The sequence below is a fragment of the Carex rostrata genome, chromosome 29 (assembly GCF_964058835.1).
Source record: "Carex rostrata chromosome 29, lpCarRost1.2, whole genome shotgun sequence".
Lineage (NCBI taxonomy): Eukaryota > Viridiplantae > Streptophyta > Magnoliopsida > Poales > Cyperaceae > Carex > Carex rostrata.
Genome location: NC_135946.1, coordinates 1,076,320 through 1,089,193, shown reverse-complemented (window position 1 = coordinate 1,089,193; position 12,874 = coordinate 1,076,320). Strand labels below are relative to the sequence as shown.

General features: G+C 33.0%; 2 protein-coding genes across 2 annotated transcripts; both read left to right on the top strand.

The window, feature by feature from the left end:
• The first annotated feature begins 5,847 nt into the window (after positions 1-5,847).
• LOC144546112 (F-box protein PP2-B11-like) lies at positions 5,848-6,536 on the top strand. The gene is made up of 2 exons (XM_078294643.1): positions 5,848-5,927; positions 6,140-6,536. The coding sequence occupies exons 1-2, from the start codon at positions 5,848-5,850 to the stop codon at positions 6,534-6,536; spliced, it is 477 nt and encodes a 158-aa protein (XP_078150769.1).
• A 3,138-nt stretch (positions 6,537-9,674) lies between these two features.
• Positions 9,675-11,252, top strand: LOC144546111 (F-box protein PP2-B10-like). Its single transcript, XM_078294642.1, has 3 exons — positions 9,675-9,860; positions 9,997-10,115; positions 10,639-11,252. Exons 1-3 carry the CDS (start codon positions 9,675-9,677, stop codon positions 11,069-11,071), a joined length of 738 nt encoding a protein of 245 aa, XP_078150768.1. The 3' UTR covers positions 11,072-11,252.
• The last annotated feature ends 1,622 nt before the right edge of the window (positions 11,253-12,874 follow it).

The window sequence follows — 12,874 nt, the reverse complement described above, 5'->3', positions numbered from 1 at the left end:
CTCTTACTTCTTTAGCGATTTCCAATCCCCTATTCTGTAAAGATTCTCTTCCGGTCCCGCCTGAATGCATATCCTCTGCATTAACGCAAAAAAGAATCTTTTGAGTTAATGAATTTCAACTATCTGATTTTAAACAGAGCCAATCCGGCTCCTACTTGTGATATAGGGGGCCTTTAATATTAGTGTCGATTTAGTCTGCACGAATCTTAAAACAGATCGGATGATCAATATTCAATAACTCAAAAGATTCCCTTTTGATTTAATGCAGAGGATACGAATTCGTCCCGCCTGACCAGCAGCGCACAAGTCCCCCCTTTGCCCGCTCTCTTTATTCTTTCGCGAGGATCGGATCCAAATCCGTCAATCAGATGGTAGGGCCTTTTCGGTATCGGACTATCCGGTTTATGGTTCAGGATTCTAGGGTCAACGAAGAAATAAAATCCACACAGATAGTGAGTAGCGATGAGATAGCTGTGGGCTGCATAGAAAAATAAATAAACTGAGTTGGGCTGCCGCTACCAAAAAAGTGTTGGGCTGTGATAGGGGTAGGCGAAAAACAAAAAAACATAGATCTAAATTTGTTTTTCAATATTGAGAGATAGATGTAGCGCGGAACTACTTTGTATTTCTATCTCTGAGCTCACATTATGATATTTTTAATCGATAACTCTGGAAATATCCAGCAAATAAACTTATTTTTACTACAGAAATAATACAATTATTAAATATTGAATTGTTTTAATTTTGATAATAATTGTTTTTTTTTTTTTATAAAAACATATATCGTCATTGAATAGTTTTATGTATTAAATGTTCTACAATTTATGTCATGAAGAAATAAAAAAAAAGTTATGTATTGCAACCAATAGTTCTATATTTTAAATAATTATTTCATAAAAATTTTCTTTTTAAGGTTTGATGACTTGGTGCTACGAACAATTTCATTAAACAAGAAAAAAATATTTACAAAAGATTTTTTACACTAAACGCCTCTCCTAGTATGTCTAACTAATTACAGGATATCATCTCGTAAACAAAGTAGCTATCATGGAGCAGTAAATGCATGCTTGCATAATGTCGCTCCTGTTTTCCGCTCAAGGCGAACGAGCAGTTATCCCCACTGCAACCAATTAAGTATATCGGTAATTGATCGCTTCATTGATCAATATTTTTTAATAAACCGAATTGCTCGCGCCGGTGAAGATTCTTCTATTGTGCTCCCTCCAGATTGCCCATGAACCGCATGATTGTTGAGTATTTCACGTATATGTTTTATGGATCTATTTTGTACTGTTTTTGCTTTTCAAATTTATATCCTAATACTCAATGGAAAGTCGGCTGCAAGCGCACAGCCTGACCGTGTAGTACTAGAATCGAACACAAGGATAAGGGGACACAATAGTTTATACTAATCTTAATTAAACTAGAAAGTACAATTAATAATAGTAAATGGGGGGAGGTTTGTTGCAACTTGTCTAAGTTGCGGGTTCAATTCTCGAATGATTAAGAGGAATTGAAACAAAACAAACAAGCAAATTTAAACAAAAGGTGTTTTGTGATCAAGTTGGAAAGTCTAAGGATTATCAGCTTGCTATTTGATTGTTATCCTAATGTGGTAGCGATATTCACTTTCACGAATTGATACCGTGTCTAAATTATTTGAGATTTTATGATTAAGTTCTAAATTATTTGAGGTTTCACGATTAAGTTCATCATCTTAGAGGGTATCAACTAGCCTTATTAATTGAATAAGTAAAAGTCCCAATCAAATGCTAGATTTCACCGTTAAGTACTTCACCTAGGTATTCAACCTTTTAGTTCTTGTGAGTCCCGAATAGATCTAATCCAAGTCCTAAGCAATTTGTACTACTATGTTTGGTGTTATGAATTAATGTGTCTCAAGACTATCACTAACTAAGAGAGATATTTAATTACATGCAATCACAAACAACAATTTATACAAAAAATTCAATCAACAAGAATCCATCATAACACAACCAACTATTATATAACATACTACCAACCGAATAAGGTAGATTTTTAATATTCATGAATTTTACAAGTTTAAGCACCTAGAGAGGAAAACTAGTACCTCATGAATGCACTAACATTCGTGATAAACATAAAGAAAAATATAAAAAAATAATAAACAATAAAGTAGAGAAACAAGGACTTGCCAAATAATAACTGATGGAAAAACTAGGATTTGCCAAACACCGACTCAAAGAAAACATATGGTTGAAGACACTTTTGCCATCGGCTGATAAATCTAACATACGATGTTAATAACATTGGCCATCAGATGCAAAGTACAAGAGATGGCATTAGGTAGTCAACACCGTTTATCAGATTGTTCGAATCGATGGCATAAGTGCTCAACGCTATTAATTGGTTCTTAGCCGATGACATATGTATATATATCTTTACTATCGGAGCGATAGACATTGATTTGGCAACCGATGGCAAATTGTGATTTGAATGGATAACGAAATGTTTTTCTGTAGCGGTGCTCTCTACATGGCAGATACCTTTTTGTTGGATAGATAGAATGCAGTTCCTTAATTATTATTTCATAACGAGGATATTTCTCTAAAATTTATTATTTAATCATAAAAAAAATCAACCAATAAGATATTAGCAAAATGATTATTATGATGATTAATAACCATGTTGAATAAAGACGATGGAAAAAAAAACCAAGTTAACAGAAGTTTCCATTTTAACAGAAGTTAACTTGTTGAATAATGACGATGGCAAAAATGCCCATAGACGCGGGCGTAATGATGTCAATATAATCAAGTGGGATGCTTGTGCAATGACATCACAGAACTATAGCAAAACCGTGGAAGCGCGTAAAATGACATCAAATTGGATTGAAGTTTTCTTAGTTTATTCAAAAAACAAGCGAAACCTTCGTGAAATATTATTTTATTAACCCCTCAATTCAAACGATAACAAATTAATGACTAGGTTTAAATGCATAGTTGGTTTTGTGTTCCAATCAGATTTCAGATCTCTATTTAATTATGTTTTCATAGTTCAAACAGCTAATTTAAACTGCTCAACATGATATTCATATTAAAATGTGTTTAGATATAAAATTTTATATATTCTGAAAATAATTTACTATTTTTTTAGATACAAAATCACTGTTTTTGAATTGTCCAAAAGCAATGATTTTGTATCTATTAAAAATGATATTAAAAAATTTCCAAAAAATAATTACTTTTGGCTCTAAGCATATTTTAATATGTAGATCATCTTGATTTGTTCAAATCGGCTATTTAAATTTTTAAAACAAATATAAAGATATGAGCTATGGTTGGGGCACCAAACCAATGGTGCATTTTAATTCATCTCCTCAAATTTATACGATTATTCATTGGATGAGACTGATTGCAGACAGATCAATTGAAATGGTTGCTAATTTTCGGTGCTGCAAAAGCTTATTGCACTCTATAATCCTTGAAAGTATTGCATGCACCGAACTCTGCTTGAATTTAATAGTTTTATTTTTCTACTTTCTCAGCCATCCTATCTTAAAAAATATTTTCAGAATTCTCTCCGAAAGAAATAATACCTTTTCTTTTAATTCAAATACTAGGGAACCGGGATAACACAAATTTTCCTTATTTGGGCAAATATTACTTGCAGTATATAGCCATATGGAAACATCAATTAGGTAATAAACATAGATGATCATTTCTTTCTAAAAGAATTAAATAATTATTTCAAAAATTTGAATTCCTTTACGTCGAAGTATAAATCAGATGGTTGTATGATGAAGCATCCATAATTTTAATTAAAAAGATTCTATGATGAAGGCTGTATGCATAAAACAAAGTGCGGTGAGGTCACGCGGGCAAATGTTAATTAAAAAATATGACTCTTGAATTTTTTCAAATTTAATTTTGACTCTTTAATTATATATAAAACATTTGTCAGTTGGAAAAACATGTTCAGTTGACCTGAATCCTAAGTCTTGCTGTCTTCACCTGCTACTTCTTCTCCCAAGTTCATATATAAGCATATCTCCTTCTCTTGTTTCTTTTAACATATACAAATTATCCAGTGCAATGGCTAACGAGATCTGTTTCTTCGCCACCTCCGTCCCTTCGCTTATCCTCATTGATCGAACTTACTGGCTACTTACTAATCCAGTCTATATAATCCCATTTCCTTTTGTTTTTCTTTGCATATACATTTTTTTGTGTACCACACCAATCGTGAACCTGTCCAGTCCATTTGACTTGATGAACTCTGGTGATACTAAACAGAGTATTGTAGGATGGATGATTTTTGTAAAAGATTTAGAACTAAAGCCTTCTCGACCTCTTGGTGTGGAATACAATTTCTGGAAGCTCGTTCCTCACATATAGTGATCAGTCAAGGTAATTAATGACCCTTTGATGGAGGCTTGCTTAAGGATGTTTTCAATTAGTAACTTCACACTTTTTAGGTGTAAAATACAACATTTTGAAGACTTGAGCATGTACAAAAGAAATAAACACTTCTTTATTTACTATATATTTTAGTTTTTCTTGTGCGTGAATGTGCTGAAATAAGTAGACAATGAGGCTACTACTTAAGATTAAGTAGACAATAAAAAGGCAATCAATTATTATAGATACACACCCATAAAAATTATTGAAACTGCCACAAATGTATATAGTTATAGTAATTCTAACTATATGCATGCCACAACTGTTATCATATTACAACATGCCGTCTCAATTCTTAGTTGACTGTAAATAATGCAGATCATAAGAGAAATCAAGAGAAGAAAAGCAAAAATGTCTCTTGACTCCCACAACTAATACATGAAACTTTTGCAAGTTCACCTCCTGAAGAATGTCTCTTGCACACTAATGCCTTTTACTCCCACAACTATTTCTTAAGCAAGACATTTAAGACAAAGATATAATGGTGAACTGAAAACCACCGAGATAAAAAGAAACAAATGAAATACATAATTTTTTTAACACAGATTTGACAGTTATGTCCTTGAGTTTTGTGAAAACCACCGGACGAAAGGGGAGGGGGACGTTACTGTTGGTGAACAGTAACAAACTCTTCCAAGATTATATATACAAACTCTACTAGAAATTATTTATTTTCCAAATAGGAATATTAATATTTGATTTTTTTTTTTTTTGTAATGGATCAAGAAGCAGAAAATTGATGGTTTATTTCTAATTAAATTAGGTAGGTGAAGGGTATTAATCCTACTTATTGTAATAAACATTCTCTTATTTCAGAAAGACAAAAGGAAAACAAAAAATATTAGTCACACGCAGAGCAACTTGCTTCCAAAAAATGTTAAGCCTTGGGCCGAGTCCAGTTGACCTGAATCCTGGGTCTTCCAATAAACCTCTCTTTACCTCTCACACTTCTTGGACCTTGTCTGGTTCTCTCTAATTATGTTCCTACTTCCTCTCGCAAGCTCCAATATATTCATATATATATATATATATATCTTCTTCTCATCTTTCTGTTACCACTTGCTAATTATCAAGTGCCATGTTTGGCCTTTTTCGTTTGATTGTCGCCCTTCCCGGTGATCTGGCTGGTCTCATCCCACCTCATTGATAAATTGAAGGTACGAACTTTCTTCTGAAATGAAAGGTACTCATCATCAAATCATGAATACATACACAAAAATTAAAAGGAAAAGCAAGGGAAGAAAGATTCTAATGCCCCAAATTACCCAAACTGACAAAGGTAATTAAGGTACCAGACCAGTCTTTACTCAATAACTACCAGTTCAATTATTTTATTATATTATATTTGGTTTTTGTATTTTTGATGGATTTGTGGGGCAGAGAGTTTCAATCGAACAGAGGCCAGATGGTACTAGCAAGGGCTTTAGAAATAGAACATTCTGATGATGGCAATAAGTGGATGTGGGTTCCTCAACAGGACTCGAGGTACTGCCCTTGTCTGAATCCATTCATCTGTTAATATAACATAGAAGTATCCTCAATCTAGTCTCAACTCAAGTGAATGTTTTGTTACATGTGCAAAAATATACATTTCCAAACATTGTTGTCCCTTGCCTGAATTCATTCATCTATAGCAACGAAAATATATACATCATGTACCAAAGTGTAACTTTGAATGTTTGTTTACAAATAATAAGGTTTGAGGAGGTAGTGGGGCTGTTAAAAGTCCACTGGTTGGAAATACAGGAGACGATAAGCTTCATTAGAATTACAGCTGAGACAACCTATGCTGCATATCTCATCTTCAAAACAACGCCAAACTCAATATGTCTCGACACATTGCAGGAGGCATCGGTTTCAGTGGGTGACCTCCAGTTGAAGAAGGATGTATGCATCAAGCCAAGAGTGCCAAATCCCCGCAATAAATGTAATGCTTTTCCCATAAATAGGTCGGATGGATGGATGGAGCTGGAGCTCGGGCAATTTTACTGTGATGGCCATGGTGGTGAGGTGGTGGTAAGCTTGAGGGATATCAATATCAAGAATGAAAAGAACGGGCTCATCGTTGCAGCTATTGAAGTACGTCCGATTTAAACAGCTTAGCATCTCGCAATCATGAAATTAATTTGATTCCATGTAATTTTTTTTTTAATTTTCTTTAGTTTTGTTTTATTTCACACATTGCAATAACATGCATTATACATAATAAGTTCCAAAAAATGTACCACAAACTAATTGTGACAGTTAAAACTTGTTCTAAACTTCAAATCATGTTTTAGAACTTAATTCTCGGTAGTGTATGAAAGGCACGTGACAGTGCTTTATTGTTTAATTCTTTCACAAAGTCACTTTGAAATAAGTTTTGGTTTACAAAAAAAGTTCAAACAACTACGTAAGTATACTATCACATGACTATTCATATAATGCCCAAAAATTGGCTTTAAATCATAATTTAAATTTTAGAAAATGTTGTATCAGTTCAAGATCAGTATGTGACCCATTTTTTTATTCCATATAAAACATATTCATGTAAGGTATATATATGTATATTAATTGTTTTTGTTTATTGAATGTATATACATATATGTATATGTAAAATAATTATTTTTGTTTGGTGAAATATTGAATGAATGTGATTGATGATGTATGTTGTGATTTTGAATATTTATTGAATGATGGATAGGTAATATTAATTGTGTTTAATGCCTAGTAAATATGGGTGTTAGTCTATTATAAATTGTTTGAAAAAAAAATACACGGTTCTAAATAAAAAACCGTGCACGGTGTACAAAATAATAAACATATGACTTGTAGAAACCATTTATATAAACCTAGTTATATTGTACATTGTTACTTTGATCGTGCAAAAACTTCTATTTTTCGGTACCCTTTTTTTTTATCGACACGGTTGGGTTTTATCAACCGTGTATATTAGATCTATATAGACACGGTTCGAAAACTGTATACAAATTAGTAGCTTTATTTATAAACAATGCTCGCTAGCACAGTCATATAACCGTGTGAAATTAATTTTAGTCATGTAACCGTGTGACATTAATTTTTCAAACCGTGTATGGTCACATTTTCTGTACTAGTGAAGACATCTTTTTGAGGCGCTTTGTCTATGAAAATTTGGTTGCATCTCTTTGCATAAAACAAAAACGGCAACAATGTTTGTCCTCATTTTTTACACACAGTTCGAACCAAGATTTTTCATACATCCATTTATTTGAAAAGCACGTGGCAAACACACGAAAAAACATCTCTCTGTCTAGATCGCTGATCTTCTACGACCAATCAGTACAAAAATAATAATGAAAAACATGGTAAACCCACTAAGTGTAATGCCAATTTTTTCTATAATATTAAAAAAAAAAAATGCATGAGATGCGGAACTGGGCAGACGTGCAAGTGTTCAAACTGACAGTAGAGGCTTCTCAATTTTCAACATTAATTGAAAAGCTTCTCAATTTTCAACCAATATGCTGACCCTTTTAGTGTCCTTGTTATATTTGTAAAAATTAAGCATATGTTATTCCATGCATTTAAAATATTAGTATGATTTTTTCAAATAATTTACTTTAATTAAAATATTATGTAATTATGAGTAGAACTCATGTGTTCTAAAGTTCATCATGCTTGTTGGTGAGCATAATTTCAAAACCTGAGATATTAGCTTAAAAAAACAAACTGTTGAAATTGATCTATTGCATTAGTGATGGATCTACAAGCAATATTATTAATATATGAATTAACGTAATATAAAATCAAAGGGTTAAAATAATAAAAAATAGTAACACTAAAATTAACGTATAAATCTTTTCTTTATAATCGCTTGACTTCATACTGAATTAATTCAAAATTTTATAATTTTTGAATAAAAATAATTAATTAAAAAATTTATAAATTTTGAATAAAAATATATTACTCATAGAGTAGCTTGATTTCAATAGTATAAATTCATTGTTTGAACTCTATCTGATTTAATTATGCACCTAAACTCATTAGAAAATTAATGTGCCAAAATATCTTTAATTTAACTCATATAGTCAAATTGTTTTTATACTAAACGATAAAATATTGATTCCCTACATGAATATATAGATTCAATGTTGGCGCGACTCGTTCGTAGCCTCGTATCTAAATATTCGTATCCTCATTAAGAATGAATCTGGACCGTCCGATCTATGTTGGCACAATATTAAAGATGCTCCGCGAGTTTCACCTCAAATCAGATTAGCTCAGATTCTGATCAGACGGCTGAGATGCATTAGAGATGCGGACTCCGTATCTCATGCTAGGAAATCCCAAAAATTAAAAAAAAAAAATTGCATCACTCCCCATTAGGGGTGTCAATGGGTACGATACGGGGAGGGTGGAACCAAACAATATATCCATATCTGGACCAAACAATGTCAGAAAATAAGAATGTAACAAGTGACAAGAAAATAAGATGAAAATAAGAATGTAACAATGTTAGAAAATAAGATGAGAATGTAATGGATATATCCATCTCATTCAATTACTTATTTGGACCAAACAATACATTATTGTCAGAAAATAAGATGAGAATATATATTTCTTTGAAACATGAAATATTTTCATTTGTAGAATTGAAAAAAAGGCAATAACGATGAATAAGGAAGAAAACAAGGAAATGAATTCGTTGATATATATATCTCTAGTGTTGATACAGGCATACAACAATATGAAAAGAAGAAAAATAAATAAATTGGATATAATATATTGATATATTTATATATAATATATTTCATATAATTACCCATTACTCAACGGGTACGAAATAACTTTTACCTGTATCCATACCCGTTTATCTAAGGAAAAAAAATCTTTACCCATACCCATACCCAATAAACTAACGGAAAAAAAAACCTTACCCATACTCGTCTTATCGAATACGATACGAGTAGGGTAAACGGGTAAACGGGTATCATTGACACACCTACTCCCCATGCGCATTTTTAACATGTGCAGGCTGCACTTGTCGTTGTACGCTCAAGTTGCATTTAAAAAAATATATATATATTCAGTTTTGACCTGAATTCTGGGTTTTGATCTATCTTGCTGCTTCCTTGTCAGGTTCTTCTCTCCTTTCTAGCAACTTCCTCTCCCAAGTTCAGATCTATGTATATATTCCTTCTAAATTAAGTTCCGATCTATCCATATCTGCTTCTCCTCCTTGTTGTTAGCACTTACAAATTATCCATTGCCATGTCGATCCTGTTCACTTATGCTGGCGCTTTCACTGTTGTGGCTGGTGTCTTGACTATCTTCATTTTTCTGTGCACTTATGCTGGCGCTTTCAGTGTTATAACTGGTCTCTTAACTATCTTCATTACTGCATTTGTTACCGATATATCTTCACGAATAATCTCCCGCCTCAATGATAATTTCAAGGTACGAATTTTATTTCCAATTGGTAATTAATTAATCATTATCAAATGAACAAATACACAAAAATGATAACCACCACTTCAATTATTTTGATTTTAATATTTTCTGTTGCTATTTGTGATTGATCTGTGGGAAACAGAGTTTTAGATCGAACAGAGAAGAACCGAACAGAGGCCAGATGTTTCTTGCAAGGGCTTTACAAATAGAGCATTCTGCTGTTGATGTAAAGTGGAAGTGGGTTCCTAACAAGGATTTAAGGTAATTACTACCTTTGATTTTGTGGCCTCTGTTAACCTTGATTTCTATTAAGTACTTCCAATTTTGGTACATTTATTTAAAGCATCAACATACTTCATTCACAAAGTGTGAACGGAAAATATCAAGTTATTGGCTGGCTTCAACTGGTAACATAATATAAAAGTATTGCAAGATCTGGTGCTAACCCAAGTGCAAGTTTTGAATCATATGCAAAAGATATATTTTCCATACATTGATGTCCCCGTATGAATGAGAACGAAGTAAGTCCAATGCCCATCGGACCCAATTTAGGAACGATGTACAGTTCTTCTATCCAATCTACTTGAAGATATGTCTGCCGCCTCAATATTTGTGCGGATCAAGAGAGCACACATCTTGCAGCAGATCGGACAGGAGTGCTGCCCATCGAACACAAATGTGGGTCCGATGGACATCTGACCTATCATTTTATCTATCTAAACTCATTCAGCTATAGAAAGTGAAATTTATAATTAGAGTTATATATTTGTTTATTAATAATAAGGTTCCCGGAGGTAGCAGAGCTATTAAAAGTCCATTGGCTGGAAATAAAGGCGAGAATTAACTTGGACGGATTTATTCCTGAGACAAACTATGCTGCACATCTCATCTTCAAAATAAAGTCAAACACATGCGGTCTCGACACTCTCCAGAAGGCATCGATTTCTATGGGCGGTCACAAGTGGAAGAAGATTGTATGCATAAAACCAAGAGTCGCGAGGCCACGCAATAAATGCATTGGATTGCCCGTAAAGAGGTCGGATGGATGGATGGAGATAGAGCTGGGGCAGTTTTACTGCAATGATGGTACTGGTAATCAAGAGGTGGTTATAAGCTTCAAGGAAAACAATGACAACATCAAAAAGAGCGGGCTCATCATTGCGGGCATTGAAGTACGTCCCATTGAAACTGCCGAACATGTGGCAATAGTAAAATAAATTTCTGACCATTCATTTTGTATTGTGCTATAAAAATTCTTTGTTGTTTCTATGTTCAAGTTATTTCAAACCTTTTATAGGGTTCTTTAGGTTTTAGAAAAATTAGAATTCATAACACTTGTAAGGCTTGCATAAATGTATTTCTTTCTGTGACCACTTATGCATCTTTTTTCGAATTATAGATCTGCCATTGTACGTGTATATCAACAGTTTACCAATAGGAAGTGAAAGTATATGCTGAATTATGTTTGATTCAACATGTTATTCATTTTTAAATAAGATATGGTAAAGTCTAACTTATATTATATTTATAATAATAAAAAGAGACAACAGATTGTCAAATATATAATAGCAATGTGCATTGAGCTTGAGAAAGATAGTAAACTTACAAACTCCCCGAACTTGTAAAATCAAACTAAATTAGAGGTGCTTTTGTCTCAATTCGGTTGCATCTCTTTCTATAAAATATAAACTGCAACCATGAATGCTCTAATTAATCGATGTGAAAACTCTTTTCCAAAGGTTTAGATATTATCATCTCCCCACATCCAAGAGTAAGAACATGACAATGCATAGAAGAGCGAGAAGTTACACTCATTGAATAGGTCATCAACATGGTTTGGAAACTCGGCTGAGTCCAAGTTGACTCGGCCAAGTCAACTCGCTATCGGTCGTGTCCGATCCGAGTTTCACCCGAGTCTCGCGCCCATACGATTTTTTCATCTCAGTAGTCAACGGACCTACACCAAAAAAGCTGCACATATGGTTTAACCCGCACCCACTGCATCCCAGATTTTCGACCATGTAAAATGTACTCCCCCATATTCATACACGATACTTACTGACACGGCTGTATGTATATTCCTGTGTCGTTAGCTTTTCGGTCTGTGTATAGTCGCATTTTTGTACTAGTGCAAGGTCAAAATTCCATAAATAAGAGTACTGGACGAAGAGCGAGGGAGGGTATATTTGTCAAATCAAATTTTAAATAATTAAATAAAATGTTAAATAAAGTTTTTATGGGTATATTGAATATTATGTTATTTTAATAGGTAAATTGACTATTTCAAAAGTTTTATATGGGCACACTGAAAATTTTTCCTTCTTGAAAATATTTTTTTATTTTTTATGTTTGGCAAGCAGGGTCAGTGCAGAAACTTTTACTTATGGAAATTAATGTAGAATAATATAGGATATTAAAATGATTAAAATAATATTTAGTTGCATATACGGAACTGCTGTAACAATACAATACAAAGCACCACACCAAAAATCCAGATTTTTACAGCCACAACAATACAAAGTACCACACCCAAAATTTCTGTCTCTAATGAATCTGAAATAAAATTTATGTTCCAAACTAAATATTCATTTATTTCTTCCAGCAATGTCCAAACCCAACGATTTTACATATTATTCCCCGCAATTTTTATTCATAGGAAAAGGAAAAAAAAATATATTAAAAATGAGAATGATTGTGGAGAAATTTAAAAAACAGGAAGGCAAGATCGGTTCATGGCGTTCTTGCATGTCAAACTTTAGTTCTACGGGAAAAAAAAAAAATTAGTTGGGACACCATGGTATGGCGTCCCATTTTTTTTATTTTTGTTAGTTGGGATGGCTTATGGCGTCCCACTATAATATATATATATATATATTTTTTTTTTTAATTTTTAGATTTGGGAAGGGATATGCCATGGCGTCCCACTATAATATATATTTTTTTAAGATTTGGAGAGGGATATGCCATGTACAAAATTGATTTACTCGAGAGGCAAGATTAACAATCCTTGACAAAGTCAT